The 18,709-nt window shown below is 52.1% G+C and overlaps 1 protein-coding gene across 1 annotated transcript in view; it reads left to right on the top strand.

The window, feature by feature from the left end:
• Positions 1-819, top strand: part of LOC135307699 (uncharacterized) — a 75,582-nt gene extending 74,763 nt beyond the window's left edge. The window contains exons 32-34 of the mRNA XM_064432113.1: positions 134-250; positions 570-641; positions 730-819. Of these exons, the coding sequence (XP_064288183.1) occupies positions 134-250; positions 570-641; positions 730-809 (269 nt within the window). The 3' untranslated portion in view covers positions 810-819. The remainder of the gene's footprint in view (positions 1-133; positions 251-569; positions 642-729) is intronic.
• The last annotated feature ends 17,890 nt before the right edge of the window (positions 820-18,709 follow it).

Genomic DNA, 18,709 nt, shown 5'->3' with positions numbered 1-18,709 from the left:
GAAGTGCTCTCATCATGCCACTGTAACCTGGCCATTTTCCTGCTCCATAAATTTCACAAATATTACCTCTGATGCCACCACCCAAGTGGGAAACAGCTCCATCTGATGCAGCTGTCTCCCTTCCTTTGTCAAGAGATGGACATAGTGCTTCAGTGGAAGGTGGTATTTCTTGAAGGAAGCACTCCATCTTCGGTGCCAGCCCCTGCTGCAGGAAGGAAGGCGATGGCAGACACGGGCACAGGCACAGCAGGTAATTGCTGTGCAGGGCTCAGGCCTGGCCGGGGCTGTGTGGCAGCAGCTCTTCCCCCAGGGCCTGCCCTTGCCTGGCCCGGCAGCAGCCAAAGCTGGGGGCGCCTCGGCTTCCAGGCCTCTGGAGCTGGTTCAGAGCCCTGGGGAAACGGGATTGGTGCAGCAACGTCCCTGGCGCTGCAGCTGCTGCGGAGCTGGCCCTGAGTCCCCGAAGGCCCAAGGCACAGGAGCAGCCCCGAGTGGGAGCCCTGCCGCCAGCCCGGGGCCAGAGCCAGCCCTGGCACACAATGGAAACAGTTCTCATCTTGGTTTGCTTCCAGACTGGGATGCTGGGAAGGATTCTCCATTAGCCTGGCGCTCTGAAGTTGTGAAGCCCTCTGAGCATTCTGCAGGTATGTTCTCACTGTCCCACCAAGGCGTAATGTTTGACTGACTGGTAAGAACCAGGTGACAGAAGCTTCTGTGGCTGTTGTGTTACAGGCGTGTCTGCAGGGACGACCTCTCCAACTCCTACCTTGGATGCTGCACAAAAGGCCAGCTCCCATGGCAGGGGTGAGTAGTGTGTCCCTGCTGACCCCTCAGGCTGAGCCCTGCTTTTGTGGGGTCCATTCCTGGGAAATGGAAATACTTTCCCTTAAGGTCCTCTGACAGGAATGACCAAAGACATGGCAGGCAGGAAATTCCAGGACCCATTGGAAATCATGTGGCAAATGCTGAAGGAACGTCTGCAGAGAAGACAAGGTGGGTGCATTTCCCTCATGCTGCTCCTGCGACTCAGCAGCCGGGGGCTTTGGCTGCACATCTGGTCACGTCGTGTCCGGCACAGCAGGAAGGGATCCATGGCAGCCTTGCTGCCCCGCTGCTGCTTTCACGCCCTGCAGGGCTGTTTCCCAGCCTGGCCTGGCTGCAGCTTCTGCCCAGCCTCTGCAGGAAGGCATTTGGCATCAGCTGGCAGACAGCCCCAATTGCACCACAGGCCATGCCCACCCTCAGATGCCCTGCAATTTCCTGATGTCCAGGCAGATCAGATGTTGGGGCTGTTTGGGGAAGGAAGCAGCCTTGGGTTGTCCCAAAATCCTGGGTGTTTTCTGATCCTTATGCATTCCTTTCACAAGTGATGCCTCCTGAAATTGTCCCCTTCCCCATTCCCAGTCAGGAATGTTTTCATCTGATCCAGCTGTCTCTTTTCCATTCTCCAGAAATGAAAGGAGAGCCTGCGGAGAAGGAAGCATTTCCCGGAGGAAGCAGTGGTTGCATGCCAGCCTCAGCTCCAGGAAGGGAGGCCATGCCAGGCACAGGCACAGGAGGTAATTGCTGTGCCTCTGGGCCTGAGCCCTGCTGAGGCTTGAGCTGCCCTCTCTGCTGTTTGGCAGTGCGGGCACAGCCTGGACTAGAGCGGCACTGCCCCGGGGAATTTTCCCAAGCAGGCTCAGGGCACTGAGCAGTCCTGCTGGGGTCCCTCCATGGGAGACATGTCCTGAAACCTGGCAGCGACTGCACGGGGTGCCCACGGTGGGGAAAGGACAGAGGGGGAGAGCAAGGCTCCAGTGTGTCCTGAGAGGGCCTGGCTGTTTGCCCTTGGGATCTGGGGGGATTTCCCCACAGAAGGAGGGCAGGAGGGACAGAGGGAGGGCAGGATGGATAGCTGTGGCACTGCCTGCTGCAGTTTTCCCCCATGCTTTAGGGAGGATTTCTTCTGTGTGTGAGGGGGAGAGTCCCAGGTCCCTGCACTGCTGCAGCCACCCCTCCCAGGGATGTTGCTGAGGGCAGGGAAAGAGTGTGGAGAGTGACCAGGAGCCAGCCCAGAGCTCCCCAGGCCCCTGGGCAGCTTTGGCCATGTCTATTCACATCTGGCTGCCATGGCCTTACCCGACTCCCTGGCAGTGCCCAGTTCCCTGTGGCAGAAAGAGATCCCAGCACACACTGGAAAATGTTCTCATCTGTGCTGCATTGTAGATGAGGGTGCTGGGAAGGCTTCTCCATCAGCTTGGATGAATAAAGTTTTGAAGCCCTTGGAGCCTCCTGCAGGTATGTTCTCAGTGTGCCACCAAGGAAGAATTGTAGACAAGCGGGCAGGCACCAGGCGACAGAAGCTTCTGTGGCTGTTGTGTTACAGATGTGTCTACAGGGAAGACTTCTCCAGCTTCTCCAGCTGCTACCTTGGATGCTGCACTCAAGCCCAGCTCCCATCTCAGGGGTGAGTAGTGTGTCCCTGCTGACCCCACAGGCTGAACCCTGCTTTTCTGGGATCCATTCCTGGCAAATGGAAATATTTTTCTCTAAGGTACTCCAACAGGGAAAATCCAAGATACAACAGATAAGATATCCCTGGAACCATCCAAACAGATGAGGCAAGAGCTGAAGGAACCCCTGCAGACAAGAGAAGGTGGGTGCATTTCCCTCATGCTTCCCCTGGGACTCAGCAGCCGGGGGCTTTGGCTGCACATCTGGACACGCCATGCCCGGCACAGCAGGAAGGGATCCATGGCAGCCTTGCTGCCCCGCTGCTGCTTTCACGCCCTGCAGGGCTGTTTGCCAGCCTGGCCTGGCTGCAGCTTCTGCCCAGCCTCTGCCGGAAGTTATTTGGCATCAGCTGACAGGCCATGCCCAAACTGTAACACACCCTGAGATCCCCCACTATATGCAGCCCTGCAGATTAGGAAAAGGGTGGCTGTTTGGAGGTGGAAGTGCTCTCATCATGCCACTGTAACCTGGCCATTTTCCTGCTCCATAAATTTCACAAATATTACCTCTGATGCCACCACCCAAGTGGGAAACAGCTCCATCTGATGCAGCTGTCTCCCTTCCTTTGTCAAGAGATGGACATAGTGCTTCAGTGGAAGGTGGCATTTCCTGAAGGAAGTACTCCATCTTCGGTGCGAGCCCCTGCTGCAGGAGGGAAGGCAAAGCCAGACACGGGCACAGGCACAGCAGGTAATTGCTGTGCTGGGCTCAGGCCTGGCCGGGGCTGTGTGGCAGCAGCTCTTCCTCCAGGGCCTGCCCTTGCCCAGCCCGGCAGCAGCCAAAGCTGGAGGCGCCTCGGCTTCCAGGCCTCTGGAGCTGGTTCAGAGCCCCGGGGAAACGGGACTGGTGCAGCAACGTCCCTGGCGCTGCAGCTGCTGCAGAGCTGGCCCTGAGTGCCCAGAGGCCCAAGGCACAGGAGCAGCCCCGAGTGGGAGCCCTGCTGCCCCCCCGGGGCCAGAGCCATCACTAGCACACTATGGAAACAGTTCTCATCTTGGTTTGCTTCCAGACTGGGAGGCTGGGAAGGATTCTCCATTAGCCTGGCGCTCTGAAGTTGTGAAGCCCTCCGAGCATTCTTCAGGTATGTTCTCACTGTCCCACCAAGGCGTAATGTTTGACTGACTGGTAAGAACCAGGTGACGGAAGCTTCTGTGGCTGTTGTGTTACAGATATATCTGGAGCGACGACTTCACCAACTCCTACCTTGGATGCTGCACAAAAGGCCAGCTCCCATGGCAGGGGTGAGTAGTGTGTCCCTGCTGACCCCTCAGGCTGAGCCCTGCTTTTGTGGGGTCCATTGCTGGGAAATGGAACTACTTTCTCTTAAGGTCCTCTGACAGGAGAGACCAAAGACATGGCAGGCAAGAAATTCCAGGACCCATTAGAAATGATGTGGCAAATGCTGAAGGAACGTCTGCAGAGAAGACAAGGTGGGTGCATTTCCCTCATGCTGCCCCTGGGACTCAGCAGCCAGGGGCTTTGGCTGCACATCTGGACACGCCGTGCCCGGCACAGCAGGAAGGGATCCATGGCAGCCTCGCTGCCCCACTGCTGCTTTCACGCCCTGCAGGGCTGTTTCCCAGCCTGGCCTGGCTGCAGCTTCTGCCCAGCCTCTGCAGGAAGGCATTTGGCATCAGCTGACTGGCAGCCCCAATTGTACCACAGGCCATGCCCTCCCTCAGATCCCCTGCAATTTCTTGATGTCCAGGCAGATGAGATGTTGGGGCTGTTTGGGGAAGGAAGCAGCCTTGGGTTGTCCCAAAATCCTGGGTGTTTTCTGATCCTTATGCATTCCTTTCACAAGTGATGCCTCCTGAAATTGTCCCCTTCCCCATTCCCAGTCAGGAATGTTTTCATCTGATCCAGCTGTCTCTTTTCCATTCTCCAGAAATGAAAGGAGAGCCTGCGGAGAAAGAAGCATTTCCCGGAGGAAGCAGTGGTTCCGTGCCAGCCTCTGCTACAGGAAGGGAGGCCATGCCAGGCACAGGCACAGGAGGTAATTGCTGTGCCTCTGGGCCTGAGCCCTGCTGAGGCTTGAGCTGCCCTCTCTGCTGCTTGGCAGTGCGGGCACAGCCTGGACTAGAGCGGCACAGCCCAGGGGAATTATCCCGAGCAGGCTCAATGCACTCGGGTCCTGAGCAGTCCTGCTGGGGTCCCTCCATGGGAGACATGTCCTGAAACCTGGCAGTGACTGCACGGGGTGCCCACGATGGGGAAAGGACAGAGGGGGAGAGCAAGGCTCCAGTGTGTCCTGAGAGGGCCTGGCTGTTTGCCCTTGGGATCTGTGAGCTGTCCCAGCAGAAGGAGGGCAGGAGGGAGTGTAGGAGGGAGGGACAGCTGTGGCACTGCCTGCTGCAGTTTTCCCCAGGGCTTGAGTTAGGGTATTCTGTGAGTTTGAGGGAGAGAGCCCCAGGGCCCTGGGCTACTCCAGCCACCCCTCCCAGGGATGTTGCTGAGGGCAGGGAAAGAGTGTGGAGAGTGATCAGGAGCCAGCCCAGAGCTCCCCAGGCCCCTGTGCAGCTTTGGCCATGTCCATTCCCATCTGGGTCCCATAGCCTTACACGACCCCCTTCCAGTGCCCTCTTCCATGTAGAATTCGGGCATCCCAGCATGCCGCAGATACGGTTCTGATCTCTGCTCCCTTTTAGACTGGAATCGTGACATGGGTTTTCAGGAAGTCCTGATGAAGGATGGTTTGAAGTTCCTGGAGGATGCTGGAGGCAAGTTTTCGTTCTGCCCTTCCTGAGTGAATAATCAGGATCAATGCAACAAAAGCTCATTTATAAACCATTTCCCTTAACATTATGTAAAGGCTGAAGGATTCTGAGAATCTTTCCCTTCTCCCTTCTGGATCCCTGAGGGATCCTTCAGGATCGCTGTCAGTGGGACGAAGGAGCATTGATCTTTCAGTCCTCCTCCCGTGTGCTGTGCCAGTGTGTCCTTCCGTGTGCTCTGTGCAGTCAAAGAGAAGAGCAGGGAGGGAAGGGGCCGGGCCCAGGGCTGTGCCCCGGGGCTGAGCCTTGTGGGCAGCCTGAGGATCTCCTGCAGTGCCACAGGAGCTCTTCTGTTCTGCCTTTCTTTGCAGCTGAACCTGCTGGTGAAGGCCCCACATCCAGGACTGAGGCTCTGGGAGATGCTGAGGGTAGGTCAAGGCCTTTCCCCTGGGAGAGCTGCCAGCTCAGAGCCCAAAGCTGGGCCAGGGAGGCAGCGCTGCAGGTGCCAGCACAGAACCATGCACGTGTGTGCCCTCGCCTTGCGCGATCCCCTCACCGCTCCTGCAGCTCAGTGGTGCCCGTGCAGATCAGCAGAGATGGCAGAAGCTTCTGTGGCTGTTGAGTTACAGGTGTGTCTGCAGGGAGGACTTCTCCAGCTCCAGGGCTGGATGCTTGGCCCCAACCCAGCTCCCATGGCAGGGGTGAGTAGTGTGTCCCTGCTGACACCACAGGCTGAGCCCTGCTTTTGTGGGACCCATTCCTGGGAAATGGAACTCTTTCTCTTAAGGTCCTCCAAAAGGTAAGACCCAAGATACTGCAGCCAAAATGTCTCATGAGGCAGATGAATTCCTGAGACAAACACAGAAGGAAGCACCCGGAGGACAAGGTGGGTGCATTTCCCTCGTGCTTCCCCTGGGACTCAGCAGCCGGGGGCTTTGGCTGCACATCTGGAAACGCCGTGCCCGGCACAGCAGGAAGGCATCCATGGCAGCCTCGCTGCCCCGCTGCTGCTTTCACACCCTGCAGGGCTGTTTCCCAGCCTGGCCTGGCTGCAATTCCTCCCCAGCCTCTGCAGGATGGAATTTGGCATTAGCTGATAGGGTGCCCCAACTGTACTGTGGGCCTGAGATCCCCTGCCATTTCCCAGTCTCTGAGAAATCAGGCGGTGTAGCTGTTTGCTCATGGGAGTGCACTGGCCTAGCCCAAATTACCTGGGACTTTTCCTGGTCTTTATCTGTGACTTTGACAAGCATTTCCTGATGAAGATGCCACTTCCCCAGTGGGGAATGTTTCCATTTGATCCAGTTGTCCCTTTTTTCCTTTTTCAACTGATGGACCAAAAGGCTCTGCAGGAGGAGGAACACTCAGGGAGAAGCAGTGGCTCACTGGCAGCGCTAGCTGCAGGAAGGAAGGCGGTGCCAGACATGGGCACAGGCACAGCAGGTAATTGCTGTGCCGGGCTCAGCCCTGGCCGGGGCTGTGTGGCAGCAGCTCTTCCCCCAGGGCCTGCCCTTGCCCGGCCCGGCAGCAGCCAAAGCTGGAGGCGCCTGGGCTTCCAGGCCTCTGGAGCTGGTTCAGAGCCCCGGGGAAACGGGACTGCTGCAGCAACGTCCCTGGCGCTGCAGCTGCTGCAGAGCTGGCCCTGAGTGCCCAGAGGCCCAAGGCACAGGAGCAGCCCCGAGCGGGAGCCCTGCCACCAGCCCAGGGCCAGAGCCAGCCCTGGCTCCTGACTGGGCAGGGGCTGCGCTGGGTCCTGACAGGGCCTGAGCCTGTCCCCTGGGGCTGGGGGAGCTGTCACGGGGCAGGGAGGGCCAGGGCTGGCAGTGGCTGCTCAGGGATGGCTTTGGCCCGTGTCCCTGGCAGCAGCCACTGCCCAAGCAGCTGCGCTGCCCCCGGGCTCTCCTCCCGGCCTGCTGGGCTTTGTTGGCTGGCACAGCCTGTGCCAAGGGCCGGCAAGGTGCCTGCAGGCCCCAGCTCTGGGGGAAACAGAGAACGTCCTGCCCGTATCCACCGTGCTGCCAGCTCAGCAGTGCAGCACAGCACGGGCTCATGCTTCCCATTGCTCCTACAGATGCAGCTGGCACCACAAGACCTGTTCCCAATGCCCAGGATGGCCTCGGAAGTGGTTTCTGTCAGGGAACAGGCTGCTGGCTAGGGTTTCTGGCAGGTGTGCTTTATTTGGAGCTTGTCTTCATATTGTGCTGCATTGGAATCTGGTATTCTTGGAACAGAAAACAGTGAGTGTTTTGTGCTCTCCCCCTCCAACAGCTTCTTTTGAAAGTCTAACGTGGACAGGGAACATTCCCATTGAGGCTGCAGTGGAGTTGTGGCCAGTCCATGATTGTCCAAATAACTCTCCTGAGGGTTCTGCTGCTGCCCAGTGCTTCCATTGGCCTCTCAATTGCTGGGCCTTGTCCTGGGGGCCCCGCTGGGGCTGCAGCCAGAGCTGGCTCCCACTGAGGCTGCCTGGCCAAGAGCAGCCCCAGGGGCACGGGGCAGAGGCAGAGGGAGGTGGGAAGGAGAAAGAGCAGGGCCGAGGTTGCCCTTGAAAGGCAGAGGCGCTGTGGGGCCCGCTCCTGGCCAGGGACCCTGCCCAGAGCCGTGCCCTGCTGGCCGGGGCCTTGAGGGGCAGCTGTCCAGCTGGGCCCAGCTGTGCCAGCAGCTCCAGCCGTGCTGGGGAGCATTGCCAGCTCTGGGCCCTGCTGTGCAGGAGGCTCCCTGTGTGCCACTGGCAGCTGGGGCCTTAGCCACCACCTCTATTCACAGGTGCTCGCGTGTATCTTCAGAAGACAAACCTAAAAACAGAGGCAATGACAACCTGGCAGTTTATCCCAGCTCTTCCCTTCTGCCCCTATCTGCCCTGCCGTGGCTGCATCCCCGCCATGCGGCCGTCCCAAAACCCACCCCTCCTCAACGAGACCCTCTGCCCCTGAGCCCCCTGGTCCTGTTCCCCAGCCAGGACTGAAGGTGGGCAGCCCTTGCCTGGCAGGGCAGGGCTTGTCCCACATTTTATGTTTAAATAAAGAATTAGAGTTTTCACAGCTATGTCCGGTTGGTAGCACCAACAAAGCCCACCCGGCACCAGCACTGACTGAGCTCCATGCCCAGGAGCAGCCGTGGATGCCCACGGTGTGGGCAGGCAGGAGCCAGGCAGGGGCTGCTGTGCCCAGCGGCGGGGCCCCGAGGGGATGGGGGAGCCCATGCTGAGCGTCCCTGGGCTGAGGGCACATTTCCTTTCGTGGCATCATCTGGGCCTGGACCTGAAGAGGCTCAAAGGGATATTTTGGTGTCCCTGCTGAGGGGTGCAGGGATCCCTCATGAGGCACAAAGGAGTATTGATGGCCTCTCCTAAGGTGTGCAGGGATCCCTCATGCGGTGGGCAGCAGGGTTAAATTTGAGAGGGTTTTTACTCTTCTCAGCACAGCACAGGGACACTTGGCCGAGGTTTTGCCAAGCTGGGAGAAAGCCTCTTGCAAAGGCTTGGGCCCAGCCTGTGGGCACAGCGGGCGGGCGCAGCCCATCCCCTGGGCCAGTCCGGGCTGCTCAGGCCGGGCCGGGCCAGGCTCAGGCCCCGGCAGGGAAGGGCCGCGGCCCTGGGCTCTGCTGAGGCTGCTGAGCTCCGGCCTGCCCTGTGCTGCAGCCCAACACATTGACAGCCATGGCCGTGCCCTGGGCCACCGCAGGCACCCGGGGCTACAGCTGAGGCCGTGCCTTCTGCCACTGAAGGGAGGCTGGCTCTGTTCCTTTGCAGGGCACAGCTTAGCTCCCAGCACCTTTGGGAACCTGCCTGCCGGGGAAGTGCTGAGGGGCAGAGTGTTCCAACCCTTCTCACTGGGAAGTGAGTCTGGTGGTGTGGGGAGTTTAAAATTTTTTTCCCTCTGAATTTGTGTCCTGCCAGAGGGTTAAGTTTGCTTGCTCTCAGTAGGGTGCTTTTCTTCTTGGCAGTCAGTGGGGCTTCAATGCAGCCAGGGTTGAAGGAGGATCTCTGGCCGCTTGGGCTGTGGTTGTGGGACACCTTGGCTTCATCCTTCCTTTGGCTGTGATTTGCACTGGTACTTGTGCAGGCATTTTATGGCAAGTGGCTTCAGTTTGTTCCTCTTGGTACCAAAAACCGAGAATAAACCTCTTTAACACCACTGTAGTATTAAGAGGCAGGCCTTACTTTCTTGACTTGCTGGATGCACAGGCCAATGGCATCACAGGGCCTTCTTGGTGGGGTCTTCAGATACCCTGGTGGTCACTGAAGAAGGAAGCTGATTTTTCTGGGAAAAAGACAGTTTCCCATGTGTGGAAAAGAATAACCTCTCACTTCCCCATCCTTTTCTATACAAAGTTATACAGGCAAGTGCATCCATATATCTCTATTTTCCTTGTCAATCTATCAATCAATCTATCTATCTATCTATCTATCTATCTATCATCTATCATATTAATCTATTGTGGTGTTGCATTTCATTCAAATGGTATGCTCTATCTTGAAAATGTACCCCTCAAAAATGTATGATTTATTCCAACCTGTGTTCCTCCCCTGAAGTCCCATGAATCTGCAATCCCATTGGCCCAAATCTTATTTCGTGCCCACTTTGAATTTCCCTCTTAAGCTGTGCGAGGAAGACCAGATTCTCTCATGGCCCATCTCTCCCCTAGGCTCGCCCTCTCTCCCCCTTCCTTTTGCCTTTCCCCCTTCTCCCTCTGAAACCATGTTACTCCCGGGGCTGGGACCCCCAATAAACCCTCATCTAATCAGCACCCTCAGAAGCCGTGTGGAGTCTCCTTGCGTGCCTGCTGCTGCCAGCGAACTCACAGCCCAGGGGGCCCTCCGGGGACTCCCCGGGGAACCCCCCCCCCCCCCCAAACAAACTGCTACAATCTATGAAATGTTTCTGTGATTTCCTTCTTGCTAGACATATGCAGGCTTGTTTAGATTGACTGTGAACCAAAATCCTGCAAAGCTGGAAAATGACTGGTGGCCATCACTCTGATTTCCTTAAAAGCCATTTTTCATTCTAATTTTTTCATCTATGGTGGCTGGTAAATACCTGTCTTCCTTAAGCTATGTGCTGGCAATACTGGAGGTAGAAAATAACATAATGCTGCATAGTTTAGATACTTGATAGTTTCCTTGTGAAATTTTATGGCAGTATCTCCTGCCCCAAAACTAAAGCAGCAGGTCAGCTACTGAGCACAACTTACTGCATAGCTGCAGCTCATGTTTCTACAGTGGAAGTGGCTTTTTGTTTTTCTGCATGGGTATGAAACACTACCAACTGAAAGGCCGTTTACAGAGCAAAGAGCCTTGTTAACTGTTGCCTGGACTTTGGGAAGGTGGTAGCTGTTAGATCAATACCCAGTAAACTGCCGAAATTAATTTTTGTGACTACTCTCTTGTGATTTTGGCCTGGCTTCTTTAGGAGGTTCAATTTTCATTAGAAATGGCACAGTGGAGCCAGTGCTGCCTCAGGACAGGTGGAGCTGGGACAAATGGCTCATTGATTTTGATCTCAACAAAAAGCCACCTGAGCTCCTCATGACAGCAACCCCACGGACTGGAAATGGATCCATTAAAACTAACTCTTCACAGAGCTTTTAACTCGAAGCTCTGACACATGGAGCTTGCTCAGTTCTGCCATGGAGGAAGGGAGTTTGAAGACAAAGAGGTTTAGCAAGGAGATCCATGTACAACAAAAGTGCTTCTATTTTAGCAAATGAAGTATCTTAGATGTGAAACTTCATCCGTACTCCAGTCTTATCCTTCCATTTACCCAAATTCTCTGTCTTAAATCCTTTGTCAGTAGGAAAATATGACAGGGAAGTGTAGATCCTCCTTTCCTTCTTGAGCTGGGCAGCTTGTAACCTTGTCTTCTCCGACAAACAGGAGCAGACAAATGGGAATTTTGTCATGAAACCATACTTGGGAAAGTTTGCCCTGTGTTTGTTTTTGTCCCAAAGTAACTGAGATTCACCGGAATATTTACAAGCCCTAGAGGATGGATTTATTTTGCTTGCTAGAATTTTGATTTTTTTAGACCTTTTCTGCTGCAGAAGAGCCTGGCACTTGCAGAACTCTTACCCCATGCACTTCTCCAGTGCTTCTTGCAGAGAATCATGTGTTGTGAATGAAACTTTCACAGTTGACTTCTGCCTCCTTTCCTGCCACTGTTTTGTTCTTTTCCCATTTATAAGGACACAGGTGAACTAGAAATGTTGTGGTCAGATGTGCTCTGTGGCTGCTCTGTGCTCAGAGGAGCTCTCCTGGATGTACAGCTTAGCATCTCCCTCTTTAAAGGGCTGCCCGGCTTCCTCCTGTCCCATCTCGTGGGTCCATCTTTTCATTCCCTTTTAATTTAAAATACTTCCACAATTTAATATTAAATGCTAGGTAAAAAAATCCAGTGGCACTCCCAGATAGAAAAAAATATGTTGTGTGTAACCCAGAGGAGGAATTCTGCTGGCAAAGTGATGGCTTTCCACTGAAGTGGATCAAACAGGTGCTCAGTTGGATGCTGGTGCTGAAGTACTTTTCTTGTGGCTTGAGTGTCTCATGGCAACAGCCTGAGATTTTAATAGCAGAAAGAAGGGATTTCCTGCTAATTTTCCTCTGAGAACTGTCACCTGTACAATCTTTTCCAGCCTCATGTAGTCTGACCTGTAACTGCTCCAAAGCCTGGTTAATTTTTTTAATGCTTTTGAAATTTTTGGTCCCATTTGCAGAGAACAGGAGGGTGCTGGCTATTTTTTTTCAGGTGCAGTGTATTTTTACTGGGGGCAGGACTGGGTTTAGTTTTACCTTCCCAGCATCAGCTGCACTGATGCTGGGAAGTTACTCTCTCTTATTCCAGTTACTCTCCAGGCTGGTACGTGCAACCCCAGTGGCAGCAGTGGTAGATTGAACTGTGCCTGGGCTGGGTTGGGAGGGGAATAATCCTACTGCATCCATGATTTTCCCTCCTGGGCACCTGCAGCAGGCAGAGCTGTGCCCTCCCACTGAGGCTGCCTCAGCCAGGAATGCTTGCAAAATCCCCGTGCTCCTTTTGCACAGTTCTGTTTTTTCCCTGGCAGAAGCAGGGCTGGTATCTCCAGACCAGGGGACATGGTGACACTGGGTGTTGCCATGGAACGTGGTGACGCTGGGTGTTGCCATGGGACAGGTGAGTCCTTGAAGGCACACACTTGTCCCACTGAGCTTGGGGCCCCTATTTGGAGATCAGCTGCAGACGACTGGAAAAAAGAATGTGGCATCTCCCAGTTCAAACAAACAAACCAGAAAACTTTATTTTGAGGGATGAGGGGGCCAAACAACAGGGGTGGGTGCTCGTCTGGTCCTGCCCTGGTTTTCCGGCCGACTGTAGGGCTTTTTATCTCGCAGCTGCCGCCGCAAGACGTGCCTCACACGAATTGGCCCAGATTGGGAGCGGGGCAAGATCCAGGGGGGTATGTATGGGGCTGTTTGTTTCCTGGATGACTGAGATTCCTGGGACAGCCTCAATGCCACCTGGCTGGTGGTACCAGCACTCTGGGCTGGACCATCCTCCAACCTGCGTCGCTTTGCCAGTGGGCTCTTGGGTGCCTGAGGATCCGTGTCTCCCCGTGGGTGGCCTCGCTTCAGGCCCTGCTTTCGGCAGGGCAAGCTGCTGCTGGTGACCAGCCCCATGGCCTGGGACCACCCTGACACCTCCTGAGGGGCTGGACCATCCTCCAACCTGCGGCGCTTTGCCAGTGGGCTCTTGGGTGCCTGAGGCTCCGTGTCTCCCCGTGGGTGGCCTCGCTTCAGGCCCTGCTTTCGGCAGGGCAAGCTGCTGCTGGTGACCAGCCCCATGGCCTGGGACCACCCTGACACCTCCTGAGGGGCTGGACCATCCTCCAACCTGCGGCGCTTTGCCAGTGGGCTCTTGGGTGCCTGAGGCTCCGTGTCTCCCCGTGGGTGGCCTCGCTTCAGGCCCTGCTTTCGGCAGGGCAAGCTGCTGCTGGTGACCAGCCCCACGGCCTGGGACTGCCCTGACACCGCCTGAGGGGCGGTGCTGGGGCTGCTGGTCTCAGCACGCAGCAGTGGCACGCGGTTGAGCCGGATGCGTTTTCCTTTCTGGCTGCCCGAGTCTTGTGCTTGCTGTCTCCATGAACGGCGACGAGCTTGGTCCGGCCTGGCATGTCCGGAGAGGCAGCTGCCGCTCTCTGCGTCTGCCTCTGCCCGGTGACACGGTGTGCATTGGGGAGAGAGAGAGAGGGCAGGGGGAGTGAGCACCTTGTAGAGCTCAGGAAATGTCCCTGCAGCATTGTCCCCAAGGCCCTGCTGGCTGGCTAAAGGGCAGGGGAAGTGCCGGTGCCCACAGCCCAGCCTGGCTCCTCTGGCCCATGAGAGGAGGGCCTCTACTCTGGGGTGATTCTGTGGATCTCCTGTTTCCCCTTTCTGCTGCTCTTGGCCGCTCCCCCTCTGCCATCTGTGGGGAGGGAGACTTGGCTCTCACCTCGCTCCTTGCCAGGGGGGCGCTTCTTAGCAGCGTTCTGCTGCACCATTGTGGGTACAGAGGAATGCCTGGATGGTCTGTGCCACAGCACTGCCGGCCTTTCTCCTCCTGACAAAGCCTTCCAATCCTTCCTTGAGTGAAGAGAGATGCCTCAGAGACACCAAAACTCGCTCAGCAGCCTTGGGCAAGCTCCCTCTCGGGATCCTGTCCTCAGCTCTGAGTGCAATGTTGATGTACAGCAACAGTTATACCTCAGGCCTCCCTGGAGATGTGCCCGTGACCTCACAATCGGTGAGTTCTGCGTGCCCCACTCCCCTCACTTGGGGACGGTGTCCTTGTGGGTGCTGGCTGGGACTTTGTCCATGTCAGGCATGGCTGTGGTGGGAAGAAGAGAAATGGGAACAGGTCCATCAACAGGTTTATGGGCTTGAGTAGGCTCAGGTCTTACTACAGGTCATCAGTGATGATTGTTCCCCCCACCACAGCACCCAGGGGACCTTGTAAAATCTGAAGACTGCTTATTTTTAGGCCTCTCATGTTAAAAGAATTCCATGCTGGGCCTGTGTTACATAATTTTCTCAAAAAAATTGTCCAATTAGACCAAGCTGAAAAGTAGTTCTTTTACTGTGGTAGGTTTAGGAAGGAACACAGATGTCGACTAAAAATCAGTCATTCCTAAGAAAGCGTAACTGTCATTATCAAAGAATTGTGGATGTTGAATAGCTTAAATGTACAAAATAACATGAAACTAAAGTTGAAGCAGGTTATTACTTACAGTCTAATTCAGAGCCCCTTGAAGTATGTCAAAAAGAAGCTTTGACTTCAGTGCTTTTTGCATCTGACTTAATTCCACAAATTGGAAACAATGTTTTGGTCAAGCTTTTTTAAATTTTTTTTAACAATTTAATATGTGTCAAAAACTCCTAAGGTTCACTACATTTGCCTATGGAGTATTTTTGATTTCCAGTGTTTTCTTATTCCCATGTTGGGTTGTTGTTGCTGGGTTTTTTGCCTTTTTTTAAATTTTATTTTCCAGTCTAAAATAAAAATCTGCTGTATTTAAGTTTTTGATCCTGTATGATAATGAAGACTAAACTATCCCATTTCAGTTACTTTTCAAAATAAATATGTGGATGAAAGTAGGTAAAATCTACTTAACAATATGATTATATTCACATGAGGGTCTGAAAAAAATAAGTACTTTTTTCTTATCTGTTAGCTCACATAATTAGTTGTTAGAGCACTCTTGGAAAAAGAGCTATGGGAGTAAAAGCAGTGGAGCTAAAAAAGTGCAGCTAATGTAAGGCAATGGTTGTAGTGCAAAGATGCCAGAGAATATAATAAAAAATATCTGTTGTGATCTAAATTTAGCATTATTAGAGTCTGGGGAAAACTATGGTTGAGAAGTCATTAGGACAAGAACAAAGGTTAGTGCTGCAGAGAAGAGAGCTGATGCCAAGCTGAAGACACTGTTATTTACAGATGATTCAGATCTGCCTATCAGTTCAGAAAATTGCCCTCTAAAAATGGAAACCATCATCATATTAAACTTCACATGGAAACAAGAACCACAGCATGTGGACTGGCCTTTCTCCTCGTGTTGTCTATGTATAAATATCTATTTAGCAGTGGGCAACTGGGCTGCCTCTGTCTGGTGGGGATGATGGGGTAGTAGTTTGTGGAAGGTAGCTGGGACAAACTTTAGGAGAGGTAAAGGACAAGTACCCACAGCCAAAGAATATGGTCAATGAAACACTTGTGGTTTTGTCATGAAGAGTAAATTTTAAGGAATTAAACACTTGTGGTTTTACCATGAAGAGTAAATTTTCTTAGTGTAAAGTCATCTTTTTATCATAGACTGTTGAATTTTAAGCAGTGTATGTGGCTGTAATGCAGCTCTCAACGTCAACATTTTGGAAAATTTCAGAGTATGGTATGTCTTTAGGTCCATGGTTTTCATGTGCCTTCACTTGCTATGAGGGGTTTATCCAAACCCCAGGTTCAGATAGTATCCAGCTTGTTCCAGATGTCCTGCACTTTTGTTTCATGGGCACATAGATAATAAAAAAGTTATCAGTTTCTTTATGCCTTTTAACTGTTGTTGTTAGCCAAGGACATGGTGTACATTTTTGTGAAAGCATTTTAAAACCAGATGAAATTGTTTTTAATTCCGAGGTTTTTCAGAAATATTTTCAATGATACACATTATAGCATACAATCAGTGCACTGGAATTTGGATTAACTTAAATAAGATCAAGTGAATATATCAGCAATCTTCCACAAAATAATTAAGAAGTAACTGTGTACTGCATATGACTTTTAAATATCTTTAAATATCTGATGACTATTGCAATTGTGTTGTGGTGCAGGGTTCATTTGGTTTCTTCCGTTTCCCCCTAAAGTTATAACGGTTCGGTCCTAGGGTTCCCCCCCCCCACCCCCCCAGCAACCCCTCCTTTTGAGAGTGTCAGTTTTTTGTCTCCACCCCTGTTCCCCTGGTTACCCTCTGTCAATCCCTCCCTGAGTTCCTGTCCATCAGCCACTGTCCCCTTCCCTATTTCCAGAAAGTTCTCCCCTCCTCGGTGGGTGACTGGATCGGGAACAAGGGTCCCTCCCTGTCGCATTCCCTATTGGCGAGCCGGCATGTTTGTCACGGGTTTGTTCCGTCCCAAGTTCTCTCTCATTGGTTGAAATGTTCTATGTTCCGTCCCTTTCTAATCGGCTGTACCCCTGCCTCGTGGTCCCGACTCGGCTGGCGTTCCCTGGAGACATTAAAGCACTCTGGACTTTGCCCTGATTCGGGTCCCTCTTTTCTACTTCGCCTTCTTGCTGATCACTGCTGCCTCCTGCTGAGGTGCTGCCCGGACGCCCCCGGCGCATCTGGGCAGTGCCCCCCCGGCTGTCAGCTGCTGTGCCACAGCTCGGCCGGTGCAGCCTCCTCCCCCGCCCGGGGGAGTAGAGAAAAAACCTCGGACAGCAACTCGGCACAATTGTACTTCAACTCGGATGAAACTTTGACAGATTTCAGTGCATGTTTTGCTTTTTTTTTTGATCTGGGCCAGAACTGTAGAGAAATGGAAGTCTGACCATGTGTGCACTTTGTGTGGAATGTATTGAGTGGTTGCAAACTTGTTTGAAGTCGTTGTTTTGGGGAACTAAATATATTTTTTTCCGTGTGTGTGAAAGTTACAGAAGAGTTACTGTCTAACACATAAAAATTCAAAGCTAGCCCTATAAATGGGTAAGAAATCACATGTCTCTCACAGCTTTCAAGAAGTGAACCTTTCTTTGGAAAAAGAGAACCAACAATAAGCTGTGCTTTTTATTAAAATTTCTTTTTATTTAATATCTCTCTCCATGTTTGTATACAATGTGTATAATTTAGTGGATTTTGTAGTCAAAACAATTGATATTGCCCCTATTTTCCTGCAGGTTTCTCTAAATATATATCCTCTTCAATGATTTTTTCCCTTTTAATAATCTTTATTTATGGTTCACATGAAAAACCAGCCACTGGGGAGTTGGGAACATGGTTTTTATTGTCTGGATGTTGTCAGTGATGGTGCACGGAAGCATAAAGGATCTTGAATTTTGTAAACCAAGGTAATTGTGCAGGAATCTTGATAACAAATTCTTGTTTTGACTAGTAAAGGATAGGTTATTAAATTCATCGTTGTAGTATCTAAAGCTTGCTCCAAAATGGGGTAATTTTTCATCTAAGGACCACTTTGAAGTACACTCTGCATGTTTTTTTTGAAGCATCCCTTAACAACAGAAAGTTACAGCTGGGATGATGTTTCACTGCTTTTTAAATAGATCCTCTATGCAAAACCTGAGGGCTGTAGTTGAGCTGAGCCCTGTTTTGCTTGGAACTTTTTTGCCCCCACAATTTCCCACAAAGTGAAGGTGGAGAAATTACTAACTTTTACTAAGAAAGATAATAGGTCTAATGGGCTCTTGTATATTATGGATTGATCAGTATACTCAAGCTGTAAAATTTTTGTATGAAAAATTAACAAGCACAGAACCTGTAGTCTGGACTCTGGAGGATACCGAACGGTTCCAAGACTTAAAGGCTCGATTGACGAAAACCCCAGTTTTGAGTCTGCCTAATTGAAGAAAACCATTTGATCTGTTTGTTAATGTTAATGAATGGATAGCATATGGAGTGATAACCCAAGGCTGGGGGGGAAGCAGGAAGCTGGTGGCTTATCTGTCAAAATTATTGGATGTGGTTGCAAGAGGGTGGCCAGCCTCTATTCAAGCTGTGGCAGCCACAGCTACCTTATTAGAAGACACTCCAAATCCTACATTAAATGGAAGGATTTCAGTACACACATCCCATTATTTGAGGACAGTGTTAAGCCAAAAACTCCTCAGTGGCTAACACACAGCTGAATCCTGAGGTATGAAATAACCCTGATGAATGTCAAGAATCTAGAGACTGTCACCTCACAAGGTTGAAACCCTGCTCAATTCTTAACCGGGGAACCAAAAATGGAAAATTTAGATCATAATTGTATAGAGCTAATTGAGATGCAAACAAATGTAAGAGAAGAGCTAGAAGAAGACCCCTTACCATATGGAAGGATCCAGTATATAGATGGATCCTCCCAAACAGTAATGGGAAAATGGGCATCAGGATACGCCATTATTGAAGCAGAGGAAAACAAAGAAAAAGGGAAATTACCCTCAAATTGCTCTGCACAAACTGCGAGGTATATGCCCTAAAGAGAGGTTTTGATTTATTAGATGATATAGGGACAATCTACATGGATTCTCAATATGCCTTTGGGATAGCTCATACCTTTGGAAAAATCTGGCCAGAGAGGGCATACCTTAACTCAAAGGGGAAAAATCAGGCACATGAAAGTCTGATAGGGAAGCACTTGAATCCCTCAGAGGACCAAAAGAAATTGCCACAGTCCATATTAAAGGCTACTAAAAAGGGGATACCCCTGAAATCCAAGGAAACAAATTAGCAGACCAGGCAGCCAAAAAAGCAGCCTTTGAAATGCTGGACTCAGTCATAGTCCTAAG

The sequence above is a fragment of the Passer domesticus genome, chromosome 9 (genome assembly GCF_036417665.1).
Source record: "Passer domesticus isolate bPasDom1 chromosome 9, bPasDom1.hap1, whole genome shotgun sequence".
NCBI classification, from domain to species: Eukaryota; Metazoa; Chordata; class Aves; order Passeriformes; family Passeridae; genus Passer; species Passer domesticus.
The sequence above is the reverse complement of the archived record's forward strand: the minus strand, read 5'-3'. Positions and strand labels throughout refer to the sequence as shown.